Raw genomic sequence first — 27,683 nt, forward strand, 5'->3', positions numbered from 1 at the left:
AATAAACAACTAATCCAACATCCACTGCCACTTGTGGAGGAGAGTTCCAAATGTTTACTCCCTTTTTGTGTGTAGAAGTGCTTCCTAACACCTCTCCTGAACCTAATTCTCAGAAGAAGCTTGGGATGATAAACAGCAAGTCATATTTGTACCATACAATGGTCAGGCAATGATCATCTCCAACAGAAGATAATGTGATCATCTCCCTTCTAGGTTCAGTGGTGTTATCATCACTGAATCCCCCACTATCAACATCCTGGAGATTGCCATTCTGACCTGGACTATCTATATAAGTTCTGTGGCTACAAGAACAGGTCAGAGGCTAAGAAAACTGCAGCAACTAACTCACCTCCTGACTCCCCAAAGCCTGCCCACCATCTACAAGGTACAAGTCAGGAGTGAGATGAAATAGATCCTACTTGTCTGAATGAGGCAGCCCCAACAATACTCGAGCAGTTCAACACCATCCAGGACAAAGCACTATATCCACAAATGTCGCAGCAGTGGACACTATCTCCAAGATGCACTGCAGAAATTCACCAATGATCTTCAGACAGCACCTTCCAAACCCACAACCACCAGAAGCTAGGAGGACAAGGGCAAAAGACACTTGGGGGGAGCACCATCTCTTGTTAGTCTCACGCCATACTAACTTAGCAATTCCTTTATACCCCAAGCTTTTACCTAAACTGCATTGCGGCAGTCCAGAAACAGAGCTTACCACCTACTTATCAAGAGAAACTAGTGATGGGCATTAGATGCTGGTCCAGCCAGTGATGCCCACAACCCATGAACAAATAAAAAAAAGATAGAGTCGATAATTTGAGTGAGCAGCTAGATCAGTGGGTTGCATCGAGTCCAGTTCTTCTAGGGTCAGCTCACGACAGAAATATTTTGGAAAGGAGACACTAGTGTTTTGAGAGGTACATGGAAGAAAGTAAGAAAGCTGTAAAAATTAGAGTGGATTTCTCAACTGTAAATTTTTGATGCTGGGATCAGCTTGCTGATCAATGAAAACTTGAAATAATTAACTAAAAGTTGGATTAAGAGTGCCTGAGGTTGTAACATCTATCCTGCAGTTGCCCAGAAATAACTAGATGCCCTCAGCAAACATTGTTGAATGTATTGTTCAACAACAATCCTGAAGACAATGTTCACATGCCAGTCAGTCAGATCATTTCCAGGTCACCAGCCAAACCATTATGATGCAGTGCGGCTCAGGCACGGGCAAAATTGGAATCCCATTACATTTCACTGGAGTGAGGGTGAGCTTGCAGTTTATAAATGGCACTGTTACAATCTAAGGCACACATGAAACACTAACTTCATTAATTACCACTCTGTAACTTTGTCCTGCACCGTTGGGTAATGCATCGACAGAGCATGGACCTTTACATGCTGTGAGGTGACTTTAAAATCCAGCCCAGCTGTAAGATTTTTATCAGCTCTCCATGGCTGTGTTTCTGTTGCCTTGGATAGACATTTTTGTTCAACTGTTCTAAGACTCACCCGGTCCACTCTGCCAGCTGTCACGCGCCCTGGAGTTTCCCTGGTTACTTTTGGAAATTAGAATCATAGAATCCCTAAATTTAGGCCATTCAGCCCAACAAAGTCATACTGACCCTTTGAAGAGCATCCCATTCAGACCCACTCCTTGACCCTATCCCTATAACCCTGCATTTTCCATGGCCAATTCACCATGGCCTGCACATCGCTGGACAGTCTGGGCAATTTAGCATGACCAATCCACCTAACCTGCACGTCGTTTGACTGAGGGAGGAAACTGGAACACCTGGGAGGAAACCCATGCAGATGCAGGGATAATGTGCAAACTCCACACAGACAGTGACTCTAGACATTCTCCCCAAGTCCCTGGTGCTGTTAGGCAGCAGTATTTACCACTGAGCTGCTATTCCACCCCAAGTTGGAGACAAATGTCTGGCTCTGTCATTTTGCCAACTGCTGGCCTTCGCTGTGGCTGATGGAGTCTGAGTGGAGAAGCTGCACCACTCCTGATTGGTTTGTTAAATCCTCGCCCACCCACCATCATCTCACTGCTGGGACAGTGAACAAAGAACAAAGAAAATAACAGCACAGAGACAGGCCCTTCGGCCCTCCAAGCCTGCGCTGATGCAGGTCCTCTGTCTAAACCTGCCGCCTATTTTCTCAGGATCTGTATCCCTCTGCTCCCTGTCCATTCATGTATCTGTCTAGATACATCCAAAATGGTGCTATTCTGCCTGCCTCTACCCCTCTCCAGGCAACATGTTCCAGTCACCTACTACCCTCTACATAAAGAACTTTCTATGCCTATCTTCTTTAAACTTTTCCCCTTTCACTTTGAACTCATTATTCCTAGTAATTTAGTCTTCCACTCTGAGGGAGAAAGCTTCTTGCTACCCACCCTGTCTATATCTTTCATGAGTACTCAATGAACACAATCCACAAATTTCTGAGCAACAAACCCAAACAAGCCGACAAAACACGTCCAGAAACCTTAACCACTCTCTCCTACATCAAAGACATCTTGGAAATGACTGCCAGATTACTCAGACCCCTTGACATCATGGTAGCCCACAAACCCACAACACACTAAAACAGCAGCTAACGAACTTGAAAGACCCTATACTGACAACAAGCAAAACTAATGTCATTTACAAAATACCTTGCAAAACCCATAACAAATACTACATTGGACAAACAGGCATAAAACTATCCACCAGGATACATGAACATCAACTAGCCACAAAATGACATGATTCACTCTCACTAGTCTCCTTACATATGGATGAGGAAGGACACCACTTCGAGTGGGACAACACTTCCATCCTAGGACAAGCCAAACAGAGACATGCATGAGAATTCCTAGAAGCATGGCATTCCAACCAGAACTCTATCAACAAACACATTGACTTGGATCTCATGAACACATTTACCACCCCCTGAGAAAAAAAACAGGAAATGATGTCACCAAAGGAAATTACATCACCAGCCCATGGAAATGCAAACATATAAATAGAAAGCGGACTATAACACCAGTGCTTCATTTGGAGGCTCACTGAAGATGTGACCTAGTATGGTAACAAAATGTCTAAAAATGAACCTTCCAGCTCAGCGAGCAAACCTACATCTAGAACCTCAACCTGAGCTACAAATCTTCTCAAAACTTGCTTATACCTCTCATGATTTTGTAGACATCAATCAGGTCCCTATCAGCCTCTGGCTTTCTAATGAAAACAATCCTAATCTGCTCGGCCTCTCCTGATGCTGGCTTAGTTCAGAGGAAGGTCATCACACCTGTCATTTGTTTGCCCCCATCTCCATAAATTCTCGGGGAGAGGATACCCTTCTGACCATGTTTAAGGCCTAGGCTGTTTCCTCCAGAACTGGTCTGCATTTCCTGACCAGTCAAAGACATTGCCGTGGGCCAAGTGAGAGGAAAACCACAAGATCACTGCCAACGAAATGAAAACGTTTCAAACTTCCTTTTTGGTTTTAAACAATAAATGATGTGATCTGGGGACAGGAGGCTTGATGCTTAGTCAGGATGATTCCAACTGGATAACAATAGAAACACTGTTCCTTTTTCCAGCTGAAGGTGGGAAAGACATCTGATGTTCCGCAGGATGGGCTCGATGGGTCATGTAATAAATCACCAGAACCACACTGAGCCTGAGTTGGCAATGCTAACCACACCGCACTCTATTTTCTCCTTTACTCTGTACCTTCTATTACTTTCAGTTTAGGGCAGAAACTGTAATCTTGTTCCTCCCTATGGGTCTAGGCAGTGATCTGAGCTGATGATGGCTATTTCCTAAACATGCCGCCTCTCCTCCTGTGTCTTATTACCTTGGCACCAGGGCACTAAATAACCACTCTGCCTTCTTTGTCAGTGGATGTTGGGTCCACTGGAGTGCTGCCTGAGAGTGGGGAAACAGGATTCTGACCACTTCCAGCTGCCTTAGCCCACCCACCCACCCAATGGGAATGGTTGATAGGGGTCAGGTCCCTTTGGTTAACAGTAAAGCAGCAGCACACTGGTTGGAAATTTGTGCAGAATCTGAATGTATGGACCATTCGTGCCACACATTAATAGATACTTTTTGAAAGTTAATCCTGGTAGGAGCTTTGTGAACCCATTGCAACGATTCCAACAAGTTCCAAGCTAGTATGTCATTATCCCAGCTCCATGCTTTGTCTGAACCAACACGCAGAGCAGGGACCAGGGCTGAAATGCTGCTGCTACCTTCAGTGTTAACTTGTTGAAAGTCTTTGTCAACCTTTACAATGTGACCCAGACTTTTGGTGCCTTGTTTGTATTTGCTTGATAAAAAACTTGGGGACTGTTTGACTCTCCAGTGATTCTTCGGGTTTGCATTGTAAGCTCTGTTTTTGGCATTCTTTCTTTTGACAAGAACCTGCAACTCATTGTTGCCCTATCACCGAGGAGAGTGATGTGAATGGGTGGTTGGTCCATTTAGCAACATGTTGGTTCTTAACCATGGTTCCATTGGTCCCCAACTCTGAGATAGTGGGTTCAAGTTACGTTCCAGAGCTTGAGAACATAATAGAATGTGACATCCAGTGTAGTACTGAGGACAAGATGCACTATCAGCAGTGTAATCTTTCTCACCGATGGTAAACCCAAGGTCCTTCTGTTCCTACATCTGTATTTAATTTACAATTTACTCAATGGGGGCTATTCACCTCAAAACTTGACTGCCACCTGGTGTCAATGTAAAATGCCGAATCATAGAATCCCTACAGTGTGGAGACAGGCCATTTGCCCCATTAAGTCCACATTGACCCTCCGAACAGCATCCCATCCAGATCCAGCCCCATACCCTGTCCCTGTAACCCTGCATTTCTCATAGCTACTCCACCTAGTCTGCACATCCCTGGACACTATACAGGGCAATTTAGCACAGCCACTCCACCTAACCTGCACATCTTTGGACTGTGGGAGGAAACTGGAGTGCCTAGAGGAAACCTGCACAGATACTAACTGGGAGAATGTGCAAACTGGACAGTCGCCCAAGAGTGGAATTGAACCTGAATCCAAGTTGTCATGAAGCAGCAGTGCTCCCCACTGAGCCATTGTGATACCCAACAAAAAACAAATGGTTGAAAAGTATTTTAACCCCCATTATCTCTCTGTCCAAAACCAAACTGACCACCAGAGACGTACGGAATACAAAAGGAAGCTACCCTTGAACACACTGCACCAGATTTGAAAACCATGGGGCGGCACGGTGGCACAGTGGTTAGCACTGCTGCCTCACAGCGCCAGGGACCTGTGTTCAATTCCCGCCTCAGGTGACTGACTGTGTGGAGTTTGCACATTCTCCCCGTGTCTGCGTGGGTTTCCTCCGGGTGCTCCGGTTTCCTCCCACAGTCCAAAGATGTGCGGGTCAGGTGAATTGGCCATGCTAAATTGCCCGTAGTGTTAGGTAAGGGGTATATGTAGGGGCATGGGTGGGTTGCACTTCGGCGGGTCGGTGTGGACTTGTTGGGCCGAAGGGCCTGTTTCCACGCTGTAAGTAATCTAATCTTTTACTCAATTCTGCGTTTGAAAAGCTTCTGGCACCAACTGGAAACAGTTCAAACAGAACCATGTAAATGTAGAGTCATAGGGTAGGGGGATGGCTCAGGGTGAGTTATTCTTTAGAGGGTCGGTGTGGACTTATAAGGGATTCTACAGCCTGTTTCCACACTGTGGGGGTCCCGTGGCCTGTTCCCACACTGTGGGGGTCCCGTGGCCTGTTCCCACACTGTGGGGGTCCCGTGGCCTGTTCCCACACTGTGGGGGTCCCGTGGCCTGTTCCCACACTGTGGGGGTCCCGTGGCCAATTTCCACACTGTGGGGGTCCTATGGCCTGTTTCCACACTGTGGGGGTCCTATGGCCTGTTTCCACACTGTGGGGGTCGCGTGGCCTGTTCCCACACTGTGGGGGGGTCCCGTGGCCTGTTCCCACACTGTGGGGGTCCCGTGGCCTGTTCCCACACTGTGGAGGGTCCCGTGGCCTTTTCCACACTGTGGGGGTCCTGTGGCCTGTTCCCAAACTGTGGGGGGTCCCGTGGCCTGTTTCCACACTGTGGGGGGTCCCGTGGCCTGTTTCCCACTGTGGGGGTCCCGTGGCCTGTTTTCACACTGTGGAGGGTCCCGTGGCCTGTTTCCACACTATGGGGGTCCCGTGGCCTGTTTCCACACTGTGGAGGGTCCCATGGCCTGTTCCCACACTGTGGGGATTCTATGATTTTACTAACGCGGAACAGTCCAGCTGTGCTTCACAGCCAATACATCACTGATGATGTCACCTAGAAAGGGAACAAAAATGTCCGCCAACAATCCTACCAACTCGGCAAACAGACCAACGATGAATCCAACCAGCTCCCGAACTAGAGATCTTCATGAAAACTTTAAAGCTTATATCAACCCGCATCTGGCCAGCCATTTATTCCAGGTCTCCTACATGTTGGAGAAAAGACTCTGGGAGATGTTGGCTACTTCCCAGGTCATGACCACCACATCTGTGATTTTTGAGAAGGTTTGTAACTCAGGTTGTAAGTTTGCTTGCCGAGCTGGTCGGTTTGTTCTCTGACATTTTGTCATCGTGCTAGGTAACACCATCAGTTAGTCTCCATTGAAGCGCTGATGTTCTGTCCCACTTACTATTTATCTGTCTTGTTCTGTTGTGGTTTGTTGGTACATTGGTAGTCCCCTTGGCATCATGGTAGCCCACAAAACCTACCAGCACCCTACAACAGCTACTGATGAATCTAAGGGACCCTTTACTAACAACCAACAAAATGAATGTCATTTACAAAATACCCTGCAACAAACATTACTTTGGACAGATGGGCAGGAAACTAGCCACCAAAACAAATGAACACCAACTAGCCACCAAAAGATATGACCAGCTATCACAAGTATCACACGGACGAAGAAGGACACGACTTCGACTGGGACAATACATCCATCCTAGGACAGGCTAAACAGAGACACGTACAGGAATTCCTAGAGGACTGGCATTCAAACCGGAACTCCATTAACAAACACATCCATTTTGGACCCCATTTACCAACTTCTCAGAAAAAGAACCAGGAGTAATATCACCCACTACAACAGACCAAGACACAAATAGCAAGTGGAACAGAACACCAGTGCTTCACCGGAGGCTGACTGATAATGTTACCTAGTACGGTGACAAAATGGCTGAGAACAAATCTATCAGCTCAGTGAGCAAACCTACAACCTACAACCTGAATCACCACATCTCTCAGAATGGTCAGCATTTTCTAGGTGATCCAGCATTGGGTTAGCTTGACCAGCTTAACTTTCTACAAACAGCAGTAAGGATAGCCTATCAATGCACATCTCTGCTAGTGAACCCAATGGTTGGATGTAAATGTGAGGTAAGGAAATGATGATCAGAGATTGGTGGGGCAGTGTGCAGGTATATGAGTCAGTTCCTGCAGGAGAATGTCGGGTAGCATGGCACCATTTGCAAAGGATAGAGGGATCCCCTGAACACTAACCAGTGTTTAACCCTTCCCTGTGTTCACCATTACTAACGGCCATTATCCAGTGATTGATGTGGTTGCTGTTTGCAAGCGCATGGTGTGCACCCTTACCGAACCCCTCTACAGATCAATGGTAGCTGCAATGACTGTAAAGTCCTTTGGATGGATGCTATACAAATGCAGATTCCTCTTCCACGTGAAAGGGAGAGGATGAGATGTGATCTCGATGGAAATTCTGTTCCTTTATGTGCAAAAGCTGCGGCTGAGAGAGAGAAGGCCCTTTTCCATCATACACGTTATGTGTGGTTGGTGCAATTCGGGCTGTCCTTTGCCTGTGTGACAAATGATGATCTATCAGCTTTGAGCCTGGCTGATGTTTACGTCTGTTGTTTTTGAAAGGGGGCAGTTCCCAGAGCAAAATTGTCACTGTGAGCGTATTTTGCAGAGCCACAGGAAGTTGTGCTGCTTTAGTGTCTGTGACAGGACACTGCTTTAATTGAAGATCCTCTTTCAATTTTAATGTGGTGAATGCTCTCTGGGGTTTTTGTTTCTCTGTGCTAATGTGGGGATTTGAAAAACTGGGCTGGGGATTTATAAACTGAGTGCGATATTCCGAGGTTTGGAGTAGCGGGGTCAGTGGGCCAACTAGACAATCTTGGAGGTTGATTTGCCAATTGCCCTACTTAACTAAAGAAACAAAGAAATCCTGAATTGCTGGACTGCATGTTGTGAAAGGTGTGTACTATACATAGAATCCCTACAGTGTAGAAACAGACCATTTGGCTGGACAAATCTACACTGGCCCTCTAAAGAGCAACCCACCCAGACCCATTCCCTGCTACTGTACACTTCCCCTGACTAATGCACCTAACCTACACTTCCTGAACACTATGGGCAATTTAGCATGGCCAATTCACCTAACCTGCACATCTTTAGACTGTGGGAGGGAACTGGAGCAACCCCACACAAACGCAGGGAGAATGTGCAAACCCCACACAGACAGAGGCTGGAATCGAACCTGGGTCCCTGGTGCTGTGAGGCAGCAGAGCTAACCACTGAGTGAAGTAGCTTTGGGACATGTAAACACACTGGATCGTCAAGATGCATGCAAACATAGCTGTGTCCTATAGACTGAAAGCCACATTCCATCTGTGCTTAGATGCCCCCTCTATTTTTTTTATTTATTCTGTGGGGGTGAAATAGTGTGTAGTCAGTGTGTTTATTTGTAGAACTGAGACAGTACAAGAAGCTGTGACAGCTCTCTTAAGATAGAAATTAAGGTACTGATCCCTCCCCACAGTTTGAAATCATTTTGGGAAGAGCTAAAGCTCAAACAATGTTCCAGGACAAAAGGACAACTTCTGAAAATAAGGATGCACCAAATAGTGTAATCTCTTGTAACAATCACAGAGAATGTGGGACTCAGCAGGTCTGGCAACATCTGTGGACCGAGCTTCGAGATGTTAGCTCTGTTTGTCTCCACAGAAGCTGCCAGACCTGCTGCGTTTGCTCCATTTTCTGTGTTTGTTTCAGATTTCCAGCAGTCACAGTGTTTTGTCTTTATTCGAGAATAATATCTTTGCCACAACCTGTATCGTGCTCACTTTCTTCATCCAAGTTATTACTATGTCATGTAAAAATGAGGCAATAGTGCCAAAATTTGCCGTTTTTATCAATACATGATTATCTCCTTTTATCCTTATTCTCTGTTTCCCCATTTTCAACTGCAGAAACTCTTATGATCTGTTTTTAAACTTTTTGTTTGCTTTCCATCTCCTTATTTACAATTATCTGGGCAGAATGTAATGAATAGCAATTCTTTGCTGAGTGTCTCATCTTTGGGGAATTATCTACCTGCTTTTTGCTTATTTTCTCATTGGTTACAGATGACTTATCCTTCTCATAGAGTCTGTCTTACTCACTGGAATGCAACTGTTATGAGTACTTTGAAATATCTTATTAAAAAGGACATGGAAGATATAGAATAGAGGGAAATAGATGGTGACATCTTGAAAAATGTCCATATTATAGAGGAGGAAGTACTGGATGTCTTGAAATGCTTAAAAGTGGATAAATCCCCAGGACCTGATCAGGTGGGAAGCTGGTTAACGTGGTGCCATTGTTTAAAAAAGGTGGTAAGGACAAGCCAGGGAACTATAGACCGGTGAGCCTGAGGGTGGTGGGTAAGTTGTTGGAGGGAATCCTGAGGGACAGGATTTACATGTATTTGGAAAGGCAAGGACTGATTAGGGTTGGTCAACTAGGCTTTGTGCGTGGGAAACTGATTGAGTTTTTTGAGGAAGTAGCAAAGCGGATTGATGAGGGCAGAGCAGTAGATGTGATCTATATGACGTCAGTAAGGCGTTCAACAAGGTTTCCCATGGGAGACTGGGTAGCAAGGTTAGATCTCTCAGAATACAGGGAGGACTAGCCATTTGGGTACAGAGCGGGCTCAAAGGTAAAAGACAGAGGGTGGTGTTGGAGGGTTGTTTTTCAGACTGGAGGCCTGTGACCAGTGAAGTGCCACTAGGATCGGTGCTGGTTCCACTACTTTTCATCATCTATATAAATGATTCAGATGTGAGCATAAGAGGTATAGTTTGTAACTTTGCAGATGACACCAAAATTGGAGGTCTAGTTGATAGCGAAGAGGGTTACCTTAGGTTACAACAGGCTCTTGATCAAATGGGCCAATGGGCTGAGAAGTGGCAAATGGAGTTTAATCTCAATAATTGTGAGGTGCTGCATTTTGGGAAAGCAAATCTTAGCAGGACTTCTACACTTAATGGTAAGGTCTTAGGGAGTGTTGCTGAACCAAGAGACCTAGGCGTGCAGGTTCATAGCTCCTTGAAAGTGGAGTCGCAGGTAGATGGGCTAGTGAAGAAGGCATTTGGTATGCTTTCCTTTATTGGTCAGTGTATTGAGTACAGGAATTGGGAGGTCATATTGCAGCTGTACAGGATATTGGTTAGGCCACTTTTGGAATATTGCAAGCAATTCTGGTCTCCTTCCTATTGGAAGGACGTTGTGATGAGAAAGTATATAAGGTATGAGCAGGTATGGAAAGAGTTAAGTTTTGAGTTTTGTGAAACACAATTTAGCTGAGCATGACTCAGATCAGATAAGAACTTGCAGTAAACAATGAGGTCCTGGAGGCAAGGGTAGTGGATTAACAAGGTGAAAAAGCATTCATTATGTAAAGCCATTTAACAAGATGAAGAAGCAGTTATTAAGTAAAATCAGTTCACAAGGTGAAAAGCCTTCATTATGTGAAGCCAGTTATTCATTGTCTAAGGCTAGATGACTTAATCTCCACTATTGGCACTTGCTGATTATACCGGTCACCCAATCAATATGTATGTTGCCTTAACTGGATGCTTCTCCCTGTAAGTGATTCTATACTTCATAAGAATCTGCTGTTCGAGAGAAGACTTGAACTTGTGTCCCTGTGCACATGGGCGATCATTCTCTCTCCTTCCAGGGCCTGGAATAAAGATGAAGGAGGTTAAACTGTACTGTGTCTCTGAGCGTTTTGCTTCGAATGGGGGGGGGGGAAGAAGCACGGGGAGTGGCATGGCAGTGAAACATGAAAGGATTCAGAAAAGGTTTACAAGGATGTTGCCAGGGAGGATTTAAGCTATAGGGAGAGGTTGAATTGGCTGGTGCTGTTTTCCCTGGAGTGTCGGAGGCTGAGCAGTGACCTTTATAGAGGTTTATAACATCATGAGGGGCATGGATAGCGTAAATAGACAAAGTCTCTTCCCTGTGGTGGGGAGTCCAGGACTAGAAGGTATAGGTTTAAAGTGAGAGGGGAAAGCTATAAATGAGACCCAAGGGGTAACTTTTTCATGAAGAGGGTGGTACGTGTATGGAATGAGCCACCAGTGGTGGAGGCTAGTACAGGTACAACATTTAAAAGGCATTTGGATGGGTATATGAATAGGAAGTTTTGGAGGGATATAGGCTGCATGTTGGCAGGTGGGACTAGATTGGATTGGGATATCTGGTCGGAATGGACGAGTTGAATTGAAGGGTCTGTTTCCGTGCTGTACATCTCTATGACTCTGAATATCTCCTTAAATGTCTGCCACTGTATCTCCACTGACCCATCTTTCAACCTAATTTTCCAGTTCACTTAACCCAGCTCTGTCTTTGTGCCCTCATAATTTCTCTTATTCAATGTTTAAAACACTTTCCTAAACTCACTCTTCTCTCCCTCAAACTCAATATGGAAATCAATGATTTTTTTTTTTAACCACTGCCTTCATTATGTGATCAATGCCTTTGCACATTACCAGATTTGGTATAGCTTGCTTTCTCAGTGGCTGTAGCACATGCTACTGTAAGAAATTGTCCCAGGAACACTCTACAAACTCATAATCCATGTTACTTTGAATTGTGATTGATTTAATGAATGGCTAGATTAAATTCAACTACGATTACTGTAGCTTTCCCATTACCCCAGTAATTTTATCCTGTACACCATGTCCTACAGAATTATTGCTGTCAGGGCTTATAAATCATTACTATTTTGTTATCCTTTTATTATTTCTGATGTTGACCCAAATTGATCTCCAAAACTGAGGTCATTTTTCTCTCTCTTTCTCTATTGTACCAATACCTTCATTAATTAACAGAGCTACCCCACTGACTTTTCATAGCTTCCTGTTCTTTGTAAATATTACGTACCTTTGAATATTCAAACCTGTTTTGTTTTAATGTTGTGGCCAGATTTGAGGTGAATTACCCCCATAAGAAAAGTTGGAAATTAAATGTGGGATCAGATGTAAGCCATTCAGGCTATCAGTTCTGCTCCATTATTCAGTCTGATTTGATAATCCTCAGCTCCAATTTCCTGCCTTTTCCCCAGAACCCTTGATTCCCTTCCTGATTAAGATTCTATCACAGCCTTGGCTATTCTTAATCCAGCCTCAACAGCCTTCTGAGGTAAAGACTTTCACACACTCATACCCCCTGAGAGAAGACATTCCTCCTCATCTCTGTCTTAAATGTGCAACTCCTTATTCTAAGATGAAGCCATCTGGTCCTAGACTCTCCCACAGGGCAAACAAAATGTCCACATTTATCCTGTCAAGTCCCCTAAGAATCTTGTATGTTTCAATAAGGTCACCTCTCATTCTTCTAAATTCAAGCAACTCCAGGCCCAGCCTACTGAACCTGTCCTTTCATATCTTGTTTAGTGAACCACAGTTTAGTGAACCTTCACTGGACTGCCTCTAACGTCAGTATATCTTTCCATGGAGTATGGGACCCCAAACTGTTCACAGTATTCCAGCTGTGGTCTGAGTAGTGCCTTTGCAGATTCCAATCCTTTTGAAATCAAGGCCATGATTCCAGATTATCTGGTGAGCTTGGATGCCAGCTTTTTGTAACTTGTGCAAATTTTGTGGGGGCTTTATGCTAGTCTGAATTTTGGTGGCTTCTGATTCAAATCATCCACTCAAATTTGCAGTTATATCATCATCAAACAGTGGTAGGATTATGACATTTCTTGAACGCTCAATTCTTTGGAGTGTAGTCCGCAGAGTCTTGTGATTTGTGGAGGCAAACGCTTAAGTCAGATTGATGAATGCAATGGAGAATTCCTGGTGGTGCTCTTGACCTTTCTCTTGGGCATGTTTAGCTACAAATGTCATGGAAGGTAATGGTTTCAGAAGAGCTGCATTAAGCCCCTCCCCCCACCCCAATCTGCTATTGTCAAACTAGTCTTGAGTTGAGAATTGGTGGTAGAGTCATAGAGATAAATAGCATGGAAACAGACCCTTTGGTTTAAATTGGCTATGCTGACCAGATATCCTAACCTAATCTAGTCCTATATGCCAGGATTGCCATATTCCTTTAAACCCTTCCTATTCCTATACCCATCCAGATGCTTTTTAAATGTTGTAATTGGACCAGTCTTCTCCCCTTCCTCTAGCAGCTCAATCCACACACCCCACCCTCTCTGTGAAAATGTTGCCTCTTAGGTTCCTTTTATATCTTTATCATTCACCTTAAACCTATGCCCTCTAGTTTTGGCATATCCTACCCATGGAAAAAGACCTTGGCTATTCACCCTATCCATGCCCTTCATGATTTTCCAGTTTTCTTGAACGAGATCCTGACTGAATCAAAAGTGACAATTATCTGATGGCCTTGAGGAATTCTTTCTTAATGAGTTAATATCACCTGTATGCCATTAACTACCTTCTAATGTAAGACAAGTGCCACTTCTTGTTAAGACTCACTGGTGGACTCTCCTCTTGCCACTAATACTTAGAAAGCCCTTTAGACTCAGCATTGAAAGGAGGATTGGTGGTAGTACTCTAACCATCTAGAAGCCCATTAAAAACAATAAAGGTGATGTTGAAGGTTCCTCTAGAAGATCTGAAGCCACACTGTGTCTCTGTAAGATTTTCTCAGCGACAGGAAATGAATGAGGAATATGTATCAGGACTTTCCCTGCAACAGACAAGGGGTAAATGCATGAGGAGTTTCCAGAGAAGGAAGGAATATTCGCTCTTCAAAGGAGTTACACAGAAGCCATGAGGTAGGAGTTACCTTTGTAACTGTAGGATGGGCCCATGGAATCTTGATGAGAGCAACCACCCAGCAGCTTTGAAGACCTCTGGCTGGAATACCATTGGGGGCCACAGACTGAGCTCCTTTTCATTCATTGGAATGCTTGCTGCATCTCTCCCATCAAGAGCGGAGTATCCATGGATTCTCTCACTGGGTAATGGCCTACCAGTGGAGTATTGCCACTGTGGATTTACAGATGAGAAGTTATTGTTTAAAAACAAGTCCTTTTCACTGTTGATGGATTGTTTTGCCATCCTTAACATCAGAGAGCACACTTTTCAGCAAATAGCTTCAGGATAGCTTGTGTTTTTGGGCTGGGGCTGGCTGGATATGGTTAGGTTGCTTATTGTAATTGATTTTGGGCAGCCAGTGATTTGATGTTTTTGAAGTGTTAGTTCAGGATTTCTGGAAGCAACGTTCCCAGGGAATATGAGGAATCTCCTGCTTCTGCCTGACATGAGAGAGAATTAACACGTGTTCCCGAAAGTCTGACTGTTCAGAGAGAAGCTCTTTGATCTTCAGAGTAAACAATTCCCTTTACCAGTATGGGAGTTGTTAAAGAGGACTCTCGCTTTCTGGTGTTTGCACTAATAGCTCCCGGTGAAAGTTTATCAGAGAACTCCACTGAAAGGAACTTGGGCTGGATTTATGAGAATTCTTTGCAACATCCATGGCTTTGTTTAGCAGGGAACACCAGGGAAAGAAAGCACAAAAGTGACCCAAACCTTGATTACTCTAGCTGGTGTCTGAACCAGGGATTGTACTAGCAATATCACTGGATTTTTGATGCAGAGTCCAGCTTAACAATCTTAGGACATTGGTTTAAATCCCATCCTGCCAACTGGAAAAATTTTAATTAGAATGAATCTGGAATTAAAATAATTTGAAGACATCTAATGACCACATAACCATTGTCGATTGTTGGAAAAAACGCATCAGACTCACTAATGCCCTTTAGGAAAGGAAAATGCCACCCTTAACTGGTCTGGCCTACAAATGATTCCAGACCCACGCTGATGTGGTTGACTCTTAACTGCCCTCTGGGATGGGTAATAAATGCTGGCCTGGCCAGCGATGCCCACATTGTGTGAATGAATTAAGAAGGATCAGAGCTAAGCTCGGCAGTCCTGCACAATGTCCAGTTGTGAATGATGGTGCACAATTCAACAATGAACAGGCAATTGGATTACTCTTCAGTGAAAAAGTCACGCAGCAGTCACGAGTCTCTGTTTAAAACTGGAATGTCTAACTCAGAGGCAGGATAGTGTCTCAATGCCAATCTTTCCAGGAGTCATGATATGGCGATGCTGGTATTGGACTGGGGTGTACAAAGTTAAAAAGCACATGACACCAGGTTATAGTCCGACAGGTTTAATTGGAAGCACTAGCTTTCAGAATGTTTCTCCTTCATCAGGTGGTTGTCCTGATGAAGGAGCAATGCTCCAAAAGCTAGTGCTTCCAATTAAACCTGTCGGACTATAGCCTGGTGTTGTGTGACTTTTATCTTTCCAGAAGAAAGCTATATATGATAATTAGCAGACAATTAGCCAACACATCCTAGGATAAGTCAAAGAGAGACACGCACGAGAATTCCTAGAAGCATGGCGTTCGAACCAGAATTCTATCAACAAACACATCGAGTTAGACCCCATCTACCACCCCCTGAGAAAAAGAACCAGAAAATGACATCACCTCAGAAAGTGGCATCACCAACCCAAAGAAACCAAAACATATAAATAGAAAACAGGAATGATGAACAGTGCTTTGCCCAGAGGCCCACTAAAGATGTTATCTAGTAGGATGTTACTTAGAAAATACTTCACGCAGAAATAGGAAGGGAAGGTGAGGTAACAGCAAATGGCATACCATCCCAGGAAATGGTAGTGCCCCTATCTCTTACCCAAGAGGCCCTGGTTCTAGTCCCACCTGCTCCAGAGGTGTGTAATAACACCTCTGAACATGTGGATTAGAAATAATCTATTGCAGGATACAAAAGTGACCAAGTTGCACCTTAGTTCTACAAAGCCCTGGTTTGATTGCATATAAAGTACAGTATGTGTGCCCACACCATAGGGCAGAGGTCAATGAACGAAGTTCAAAGTTCCCCAGAATGAAGTGTAATGTTAAAAAATTAAATTGGAATATCTCTCTGGACATTAATGTAATATTGAAGAGTTAAACTGCACTCAATGAACATTGTGGAAATGGGTGGAGACAACCCAATGCAGGAATGCGAATCACCCACAATTAGACAGTCATTTGCTACTGCTCTCCTACTATGATCAAATTAAACTCTCATTCAATCTCTTCCATTCTGAAATGCTTTCTAGCGATCCCCTGAAGCTAGGCATGTCACACTTACATTGTCTTGGGGAATCACTGAGTCAGGAAATCGTTTGCATCAGGATTCCCCAGGATTAGGACATTTACATCACCTCCAAGAATGACCTCATCCTACCACTGTGCCTGGGGTAACATGTGACTGACAGGGAGTTATCCTGAGTGGCATGTGACTATGAGGGAGTAGCCAGAGTATCTGTAAGCATGGCCAACTGATCTATATAAAGGGGCCTCACTTTGATTTGACTTTGCATGCCTGCGAAGAGGATGTAGATATAGGTTTGCTTGCTGAGCTGGAAGGTTCATTTCCAGACGTTTTGTCACCCTACTAGGTAACATCTTTAGTGGGCCTCCGGGCAAGCACTGTTCATCATTCCTGTTTTCTATTTATATGTTTTGGTTTCTTTGGGTTGGTGATGTCACTTTCTGTGGTGATGTCATTTTCTGGTTCTTTTTCTCAGGGGGTGGTAGATGGGGGTCTAACTCGATATGTTTGTTGATAGAATTCTGGTTCGAATGCCATGCTTCTCTGAATTCTTGTGCGTGTCTCTCTTTGACTTGTCCTAGGATCTGTTGGCTAATTGTCTGCTGATTATCATATATAGCTTTCTTCTGGAAAGATAAAAATCACACAACACCAGGTTATAGTCCAACAGATTTAATTGGAAGCACTAGCTTTTGGAGCACCGATCCTTCATCAGAACCACCTGATGAAGGAGAAACATTCTGAAAGTTAGTGCTTCCAATTAAACCTGTCGGACTATAACCTGGTGTTGTGTGATTTTAATGTTATCTGCAAATTTGAATAAATTACTTTCTGTTCCTCTGTCTCAGTTATCAATATTTATGAGGTAATCTTGTGTTAGCAGCGCAGATCCTTGGGGTGTGCCCCATGTCAGATTAGCCCATTGAGGTCAGAGGTCCTATTAATCCGTTCGCTAAACTTGTGTCTGCTAACTAATGACCACCTCATGTGATCTCCAATAGACATACTTTCATTTCTGTTAAGTCACTGTGGGGTATTGTTTTGAACAAGACAACAGAATGGGTTTTATCTAAATCTATTTTGCAATGCGTAAAAAGACAGAATGATTGGTTTGATGAGCTGTGCTCTCTTTAAGTTACACGAGCGAGTAGCTGAGAGACAATCTGGAATGTTCCACTGAATGGAGCAATCGTAACCCACATTTAGTTCAGTTGCATCTGTGTGCCATTACACTGTTACCTGAAAAGGATCACACACGGAAACAAGTAGGTCATGTGCAGCAGAGAGAAAGATAAAGGGTACGGTTATTGATGACCACAGCTCATTAATTGTAAAGACAGGTTTCACTCAAAATTTACTCACCTCAGAAAGAAGACTGTGGGCCTTGCATAGGAAAGTGGGGCAAGTGTAGGTAGCGGTGATATCTTTTGTGGCGCCAACTTGATGTGCTGAAGGGCCTCTTCTGTTCTGGATGATTCTCTAAGACTTTGTAAAAGTCTTCTGCCCACCAATTAGATAGTTGGCCAAGGGTTATTCATGTGTGAACCGGACTTACATAGGAGCAGCAGGGTGCCTCAGTGGTTAGCATTGCTGCCTCACAGGGCCAGGGACCCAGGTTCGATTCCAGCCTCAGGCGACTGCATCTGTGGAGCTTGCACGTTCTCCCCACGTCTGCGTGGGTTTCCTCCGGGTGCTTCAGTTTCCTCCCACAGTCCAAAGATGTGCAGGTCAGGTGAATTGGCTAAGCTAAATTACCCATAATTGTAGGTGGATTAGTCAGAGGGAAATGGGTATGGGTGGGATACTCTTCAGAGAGTCTGTTGGGTGAAGGGCCTGTTTCCACTCTTTAGCAAATCTAATCTAATCTATGGATAGTTGACAGTGGCCTTTTGCATAGTGTGCATCTGAAGTCGTCTATTTGGCAACTTTATGAACCAAGTGACAGATGAGCCAGAATTGTCTCAGCTATATATAAGACTCTCTGAGGCTGCACTCTTCAGCTCTTCCTAGGAATTCTGGATCCAAATTCCCAGTCCTCAACTCTTCACTGATGGTCAGCAAATTAAAACTGAACAATGCCAAAAGTCTTTGTGATCTGCCCAATGACAAGTTGAAGTTTAAATGTCAAATACGAGGGGGCATAGGTTTCAGATGAGAGGAGGAAAGTTCAAAGGAGATGTACGAGGGAATGTTGTTTTACACAGAGGATGGTAGGTGCCTGGAATGTGCGTCCAGGGGAAGTGGTTGTGGCAGATACGTAAACAAAGTTTAAGAAACATTTAGAATGAATGAATTAGCTTTATTGTCACATGTTGTCATATATGCACAGTGTAACCTTTATAAGTCACAACTTACGGAAATGTATAAAGGTACCAATGTATAGACACGTGGACAGGGAGAGAGTAGAGGGGATAGGGTTCATGTGCTGGCAGATTGGATTGGCTTTGAATCTAGATTGGTGCAGACAATGTGGGCTGAAGGGCCTTTTCCTGTGCTGTACTGTTCTAATTATGTCTATGTTAACTGTTTCTCTCCAGTTCTTCACTGTGAATTGTGAACTCTTCTGAAGTGAACCATCAAAACTGAGCTCCATTACAGCCTGGGGTCTCCCGGTGAACAGGGAACAGGTCCCAGGCTGATTTCCCAGCCCAAACTTGCAGGCTAGGCTGAGGCTACAGATACACAGCTAGGCCCGGGCTCCTGAAGGTCTTGTCCCAGGGTGGCGATCTTTGTCCAGGCATTCTAGTGACCTGGTAGGGTGGTCTCATCCAGGAATGGTGGTCTCAGCCCAGCTTGTCCACCGAACCTGGACATCTTTGGACTGTGGGAGGAAACTAGAGCACCTGGAGGCAACCCAACAGACAAGGGGAAGAACATTTGGAGTACTGTGTGCAGTTCTGGTCGCCTCACTTTAGGAAAGATGTGGAAGCTTTAGAGAGGGTGCAGAGGAGATTTACCAGGATGTTGCCTGGAATAGAAAATAGGTCGTACGAGGATAGGTTGAGAGTGCTAGGCCCTTTCTCATTGGAACGGCGAAGAATGAGGGGTGACTTGATAGAGGTTTATAAGATGATCAGGGGAATAGAGAGTAGACAGTCAGAGACTTTTTCCCCGGGTACAACAGAGTGTTACAAGGGGACATAAACTTAAGGTGAAGGGTGGACGGTATGGGGTGATGTCAGGGGTAGCTTCTTTACTCAGAGAGCGGAGGGGGAATGGAATGCGCTGCCTGTGGGAGAGGCAGCGTCAGAATCATTGGTGACCTTTTAAGCGGCAATTGGTTAGGTACATGGATCGGTGCTTAAGCTTGGACAAATGTTCGGCACAACATGGTGGGCCAAAGGGCCTGTTCTGTGCTGTATTGTTCTATGTTCTAACATGCAAACTCCACACAAACAGTAGTTTGAGGGTGGAATTGAACCTGGGTCCCTGGTGCTGAGAGGCAGCAGGGTGAACCACTGAGTCACTGCGCCACCCTTTATAACTTTTTTAAATTATGTATGACTTCTAGGCATTCGAGGTTATGGAATAAGTGCAGGAAATTGGGTTTAGCACATCTTTGGTGGTAGTTATGTCGATGATGAGGTCTCAATGGGACACGGTGCCTTTTCTATGCTATATGAATCTATGAATTCTGTTGTTAATGTAGGTGTTGTGATGATGTGACTAATATATGGTAAATGCAATGAGAAGTTTTATAAGTACACTTGACAATAAATATCTATCTTATCCCATCCCATCCCAGCAGCCATTTTGCCATTAAGCTTTGGCGTGTGGCCATCACATCCTCGGAATTTGTTGTTAGACTTTAGTCTCTAAAGATTCTATTTGAGAAATGTTATTTCTGATTATATCAATTGTCAAATTTCCTTCACCTGTTTAGTCTTTAAGTTGAATTCTATTTGTGACTTGCGTGGTCTTCTGCTGTGCAGACAGACAGAAAGGTCTGTTCATCGCCTCTGCCATTTGCTCATTTCTCATCATAATTATTCTTGTCTCTTCCTCTAAAGTTCCAAAGTTTAAAGTAGTTACTTCCTTAACCACTTTCATCACCTGCTTTTATATTTTCAATTCCAATGTTTTTCCTTTTTAAACAACGTCTTGGTGGCTGTTTGCTGATTCATGAAATGCTACCAATTCTCTGACTTACTATTATTCTTCGCAACATTATAATCCTCTTCTTTTAATCTTCTGAACTTTGAGTGAGTCCAGCATAGCTTTTTCTTGGTAATTTTTTTTTATGTCTTTCAGTAAAATGTATTTTTGTGGGGAGTGTGGTAGAACAAAGAGACCTTGGAGTCAGGTTCATAGCTCCTTGAAAGTAGAGTCGCAGGTAGATACGATAGTGAAAATGGTGTTTGGTATGCTTTGCTTTATTGGTCAGTGCATTGAGTATAGGAGTTAGGAGTAAAAAATGAGGTCTGCAGATGCTGGAGATCACAGCTGAAAATGTGTTGCTGGTCAAAGCACAGCAGGTCAGGCAGCATCTCAGGAATAGAGAATTCGACGTTTCGAGCATAAGCCCTTCCTGATGAAGGGCTTATGCTCAAAACGTCGAATTCTCTATTCCTGAGATGCTGCCTGACCTGCTGTGCTTTGACCAGCAACACGTTTTCAGCTATAGGAGTTAGGAGGTCATGTTGTGGCTGTACAGGACTTTGGTTAGGCCACTATTGGAATATTGCATGCAATTCTAGTCTCCCTGCTATGGGAGGGATGTTGTGAAACTTGAAAGGGTTCAGAAAAGACTTAAAAGGATGTTGGCAGGGTTGGAGGGTTTGAGCTGTAGGGAGAATCTAAAATAGGTTGGGCTATTTTCCCTGGAGCATTGGAGGCTAAGGGGTGACCTTACAGAGGTTTGTAAAATCACGAGGGGTATGGATAGGGTGGATATACAATGTCTTTTCTCGGGGTGTGAGAGTCCAGAACTAGAGGGCACAGGTTTAAGATGAGAAGGAAGATTTATATAAGCGACCTAAGGGGCAAACTTTTCACAGAGGGTGCTTCAAGTATGGAATGCGTTGCCAGAGGAATTGGAGGTTGGTATAATTACAACATTCAAAAGACATCTGGATGGGTATATGAATAGGAAGTCATCAGAGGGATAAGGGCCAAATGCTAGCAAATGGGACTAGATTAGTTTAGGATATCTGGTTAGCATGGATGTGTTGGACTGAAGGGTCTTTTTCTGTACTGTATGACATTCTATTTAGAATTGTTTTCTTAAATATTTCCTGCCACAGCGATTTATTGATTCATCCAATGCGTCTCAAATTGGTTCTTACCTTGTACACCAGACTTATATAGATGTGGGTGGGTTGTCTTTATAAGGAAAGGTTGGATGAGCTAAGTTTGTCACCATGGGAGTTTAGAAGAGGAAGAAGTTTCTTGAGGTGTCAAGATCCTGGGGGTCTTGACAGGGAGGAGGTCGAAGGATGTGAGAGTGTCTAAAACTAGGATTACTATTTAAAAATAAGGGTCCACCAATTTAAAACAAGTGTAAAGAAAATATTTTTCTCACCCCTTCCAGGTGAAGCAATGCTTTACCTGCACTTGTCTCAATCTAGTCGACTGCATTCGCTGCTCACAATGTGGTGAATTGGGGAAATGAAGTGGGCCGAAGGGCCTGTTCTGTGCTGTATTGTTCTATGTTCTATGTTCTGTGAAGTGTGGATTGTGTGACCACTTCCCAGAACATCTCGTGTTCGCAAAAAAGACCCGGAGCTTCCAGTTGCCTGCCACTTCAACACATCACCATGTTCCCTGGCCAATGTCTCTGTCTCAGGCCTGTTCCAGTGCTCCAACAAAACCCAGCTGGAAGAGCAGCACCACCTTTTCCACTTGGGAACTTTATGACCTTCAGGATTTAAGATCAAGTTCAACAATTTTTGGGCTCGAAGCACCTTCCTCTATGTCCTTAACCCTCCCTCCACACACCAGGCCCTGTTATCACATGGGCTGCCATTACACAATCCATTGTTAGCCACTAATCGTCCACATTAGCACCTATTTATTCTCCGAGGCTGACCGTTGTCCCTTCTTTTGTCTGTCCAACCATTCTTCTGCCTCTACCTATCACTTACAGCTTGCCCCCCCCCCCTCCCCTATTTTCTTCATGAAAACCAACATTTTCTCAGTTAACATCAGTTCTGATGTGGAGATGCTGGTGTTGGGACTGGGGTGGACAAAGTCAGAAGTCACACAACACCAGACTGTAATCCAACAGGCTTATTTGAACTCACAAGTTTTGGGAGTGCTGCCTTCCCCTGATGAAGAAGCAGTGCTCTGAAAGCTTGTGATTTCAAATAAACCTGTCGGACTATAACCTGGTGTCGTGTGATCTCTGATTTTGACGTCATCAGTTCTGAGGAAGGGTCACTTGATTTCTCTTCCCAGATGCTGCCAGACCTGCTGAGCTTTTCCAGCACCTTTTGTTTTTTCTTGTAATTCTGTTCTTTGAAATGCAGTGGAAGCTGAACATTTTTAAGGCAGAGGCAGATACTTGGTAAACAAGTGGAGTAATATTACTATTACTATTTCCCATTGGATCTCTTGCTATGAGATTTCTGATTAACCCTGCTTCAATTCACATAACTAGATCCATGACAGCATTATTTATTGTTGGTTCCACAATGTATTGTTCCAGGGACTTGTCACAAACTCTATAACTCTTTGACTCATCATCTAGACCACTCTTGCCAACTTGATTGGTCCATTCTAAATGGAAACTAAAGTCCCCCACAATTATTACACTGCCCTTGACACACCTTCCAATTATTTCTCTGCTCTGTCCAAAGGGATATGTCCTGGTGAACAATTGCAATCAAAGTATGCTGGTTCCGACAATATTGAATTTCGATCCAGACTGATTCCAATTCAAGATCTTGTGAGGATCTGATCTTTACTCACCAGTGTCCCTTATGTCAGCCTTTACTAACATGGCTACTCCTTGTCCATTGCCATTCTGTTTGTCTTCACAAAACATTGTGTACCCTGCAAAGATCATTCACAGCTGTTATCTCCTCATCTTTAGATCTTTGTAATGGTGGTTCACTCCCCAACCCCAGGTAAAAGACTTTGCCTATTCACCCTATCCATGCCCCTCATAATTTTGTAAACCTCTATAAGGTCACCCCTCAGCCTCCGACGCTCCAGGGAAAACAGCCCCAGCCTGTTTAGCCTCTCCCTATAGCTCAAATCCTCCAACCCTGGCAACATCCTTGTAAATCTTTTCTGAACCCTTTCAAGTTTCACAACATCTTTCCGATAGGAAGGAGACCAGAATTGCACGCAAAATTCCAACAGTAGCCTAACTAATGTCCTGTACAGCCGCAACATGACCTCCCAACTCCTGTACTCAAAACTCTGACCAATAAAGGAAAGTATACCAAACACGTTTTCTGTTCATCCTCAATTACCCTTGTGCAGGTGGTGGTGGGCTATCATCATGAACTGTAGTCCATGTGGTGTAGATGCCCCCACAGTGCTGTTGTTGAGGGAGTTCTAGGTTAATGACCTCATGAGTGAAGGAATGGTGATAAGCTCAAAGTCAGGATGATGTGTGGCTCAGAGGGAAAGACAGCTGGAGGTAATTCCACATAGGTGCTGCTCTTGTCCTTCTAGATGCCAGGTTTGGAAGGTGCCTCATGAACTGCTGTAAAATGTCTTGCTGTATCTCCCCTCTGCTGCTACTGTTTGTTGATTGCAGAGGCCATAACTGTTAAAGGTGGTTGATGGGATGCATGTCAAGTAGGTTGCTTTGTCCTGGATGTTATTGAGCTGCTTAGATATTGTTGGAGCTTCATTTATACAGGCAAGTGGGGAATATTCCATCACATTCCTGACTTTTGCCTTACAGATTTTTGGGGAGATGAGTTACACATCACAGAATTTCCAGCCTCTCTCTGACCTGCTGTTGTAGTCCAGTTCAGTTTCTGCTCAGTGGTAGCTACCGGGATGTTGATGGTTGGGGATTCAATTATAGCAGTGCCATTGAACTTCAACGGGTGATGGTTAGATTCTCTCTTGTTGAAGATAGTCTTTGCCTGGCACTTGTGTGGCATGAATGCTACTTGCCACCTTTGAGCCAAACCTGGATGTTTTCCAGATCTTGTTGTATTTGAACATGCACAGCTTCAGTATTTGAGGAGTCACAAATGGTGCTGAACATGATGCGATCATCGGCGAACATCCCCACTCTGACCTTCGAATGAATGGAAGGTCATTGATGAAGCAACTGAAGATGGTTGGGCCTAGGACACTCTGAAGAGCTCCTGCAGACTGTCCTGGAGTGGAGATGATTGGTGTACAGAACCTTAAGTAATTCCGATGTGTCAGGTATGACACCAACAAGTGCAGATTTTTTCCCACCCAATTCCTTACAGACTCCAGTTTTGGTAGGGCTTCTTTATGCCACACTCCATGAAGTGCAGCCTTGATGTCACTCCCACCTCGCCTCTTTTGTCCATGTTTGGACAAAGGATGTAATGCGGTCAGGAGCTGAGTGGCCCTGGTGGAACCCAAACTGAGCATCACTGAGCAGGTCATTGCTGAGCGGGTGCTGTTGGTGACACCTTCCATCACTTTACTGATGATCGAGAGTAGACTGGTGGGGTGATAATTGGCCTGGTTGGGTTTGTCCTTCTTTTGCTAACTGGTTATATCTGGCCAATTTTCTGCATTATTGGGTAGACGTCAGTATTGTAACTGTACTTGGAAGAGCTTGGCCAGGGTAGTGGAGTACAAGTCTTCAGTTCAGTTCTGAGGAAGGGTCACTCGACTCCAAACGTTGAGTAAAATGTTTCTCACAGATGCTGCCAGATCTGTTAAGCTTTTATCTCTTCAGTACTATTGCTGGAACATTATCAGGGCCCATATCCTCTACAGTATCCAGTGTCTCCAATCGTATCTTAATATCTTTTATTAAAAGTGAATTAGTAACTCTGTTTCGCATTCTGCAGACCTGCTGAGTTTGTTTTGTTTTATTTCCATTTCCAGTTACCACAGTGTTTTGCTTTTGAATTTATTGATGCTTGTTACTGATATGACTGTGGGACGCCACAACTGGACTATTTTACTTACTTCTCAATCATTATTTCTCTTCACAGTGGCCATGGAGGATTCAGTTCTAATTTTGAAAAGTTGGCACAAAGCCTTGGTACTTATCCTAATCATTAGTTCCATTGTCTACTATTATGTCTTTGAGTTTAAACCTTTAAAGCTCAAATACCCCTTCCCGAAAAAAGCTTCAAGACTGGCAATACGTTTGAGTCAATCAGACGCAATCAGAGAGCCTGGAATTATGTTTGTACAGACTTCCAATGATCTAGCACCTTCCCCGTTGGCCATGTGCAGCATTGAATCAGCAGCTAGACAAAACCGAAACAAAACAGTTTATTACCTCATGAGTGGTTTCAATGCGAATATATCTGCGTATCGAGAACCTGAATACAAAGCCATTTCTTTGCTTTCTTCATTCGAGAATGTCATCATCTTGCCCTTGAATCCTCAAGAATTGTTCAACAACACGCCCTTGGCTGGATGGTATGAGAAGGTAAGGAATTGTACAGAGCTGGCTGCTTGGTTTGTGGATGAAAGAAGCTGTTGTTGGTTATCAATCTGAAAAATGAAATAGTAAACTTTACACTGACAAGTTAAATCCCCAGTTTCTAAATATCTGATGATGGATCATGCTGAACTGGAATTCCTGTGGGTTTTAGATTGAATTTCAGTTTCAGGTCCTAATGAATCATTTGCAGAACCTGCAAGAAGACTAGAGTCATTTTCTTTCTGAAAATCATTATTTATCTCAATTATTCAATTGTTCATTGGTGAGATGGGGAACTATTAATTTGGAAACTCTCCAGTTCAAAGCATGTTAGTTCAATCTTTGTCCAATAATATTAGACCATATTCATTGCTTTGTAAATGTCTCTTTCCAAGTTGAGACAATAAGACCGTAACATTTAGGAGCAACAGTAAACTATTTGACCCCTTGAGCCTGAAACACCTTTCTCTACCTGCCTCAAAAGCCTTTGACATGCTTAAGAATAATTTAAAAAATCAAATTCAGCCTTGAATATATTCATTGACCTCACCTCCAGTTTTCCCCAGGGAAAAGAATTCCAATGATTAATGAACCACTGAGTAGGGAATTTCTACCTTTTACCTGTAATAAATAGAGGCCTTATTGTGAAATTTTGTGCCCCACTTCTGCAGTGCCCCCCCAGAGGGAAACATCCTCTCAATGCCATCATCTCTTCTACTTCTAATCTCGGACAAGTGGAGATTCAGACTACTCACTCTTTGCTCATGAGGCAACCTCTTTATTCCAAGAATCAAACTCTAACCATTCTCTGAGCTGCCTGCAACTGAACAAGTTAATTCCTGACACAGAGCTGGAGAAAGAACCAGGCTCAAGTGTTTCTTTAATTAGTTAAACAGGGGTTGTAAAAGCGCAGGATTAAAACTAATTAGTTAACATGATGGTTAGTTACTGAAACATGTTCACACAAATTAATAGGGTTTCTATAGCAAGAGTTTTACAAACAAAAAGTAGAAAAATACAATCTAAAGTGAAAAAAGTAAAGTTAAAACATGAAACTAAACATAGTTTAAAACTATTTCCTGACGGTATCCTTGAGAAAGCCCTGAATCAAGAGAGATCACAGCCCTCTTTCAACTCGTGTTGTTAACGAAAATCTACAGCCTTATGTGAATATGTGACTGAGCACTCTGTTAACTAACATAATTAACTAACCAAACCAAATCTATCAAAGCAGATTTCATTCTGAGACCTGATTTATCCAGGAGAGATTAGAACCCATTGTTTATCATTGCTGTTTTTCCGGTTTGAGAGTAGTTTCAGTATGGATTTTGTTACTGTTCACCTGCTTAACGATAAACTCAATGATGCATGTGACTTTGGAATCTCAGATTCACCCGGAACTTTTACTGGGTTCTAGGTTTTCATGATTGAATGCTGTACATATAGAACTCAACAGCTCAGGAGGGAATTAGCATTCTTGTTGAAGTGTTGAGCTCCTTCCTGTTGTCTGTCTTCCTCCTGGTCGTATGGAAGGAGTGTCTTGGCAGAATCATCTTGTACTTTCTTCCATTCAGGGAATTCCTGTTCTGCAACGATTTCATGATGAGCTTGAGATGTGTGGATTGAAGTGACAATACGGCAAGGCTTAGGGTGTTCCTTTGCCCTGGGGAGTATTGTCAAACACTGAGACCTGGGGGTTCAGGT

The 27,683-nt window shown here is 43.7% G+C and overlaps 1 protein-coding gene across 1 annotated transcript in view; it reads left to right on the forward strand.

Moving 5' to 3' along the window:
• Positions 1-27,683, forward strand: part of LOC132821636 (lactosylceramide 4-alpha-galactosyltransferase-like) — a 72,630-nt gene that overhangs the window by 38,172 nt on the left and 6,775 nt on the right. The window contains exon 2 of the mRNA XM_060834344.1: positions 25,540-25,985. Within this exon, the coding sequence (XP_060690327.1) occupies positions 25,540-25,985 (446 nt within the window). The remainder of the gene's footprint in view (positions 1-25,539; positions 25,986-27,683) is intronic.

Source organism: Hemiscyllium ocellatum, chromosome 13 (genome assembly GCF_020745735.1).
Source record: "Hemiscyllium ocellatum isolate sHemOce1 chromosome 13, sHemOce1.pat.X.cur, whole genome shotgun sequence".
Taxonomy (NCBI): domain Eukaryota; kingdom Metazoa; phylum Chordata; class Chondrichthyes; order Orectolobiformes; family Hemiscylliidae; genus Hemiscyllium; species Hemiscyllium ocellatum.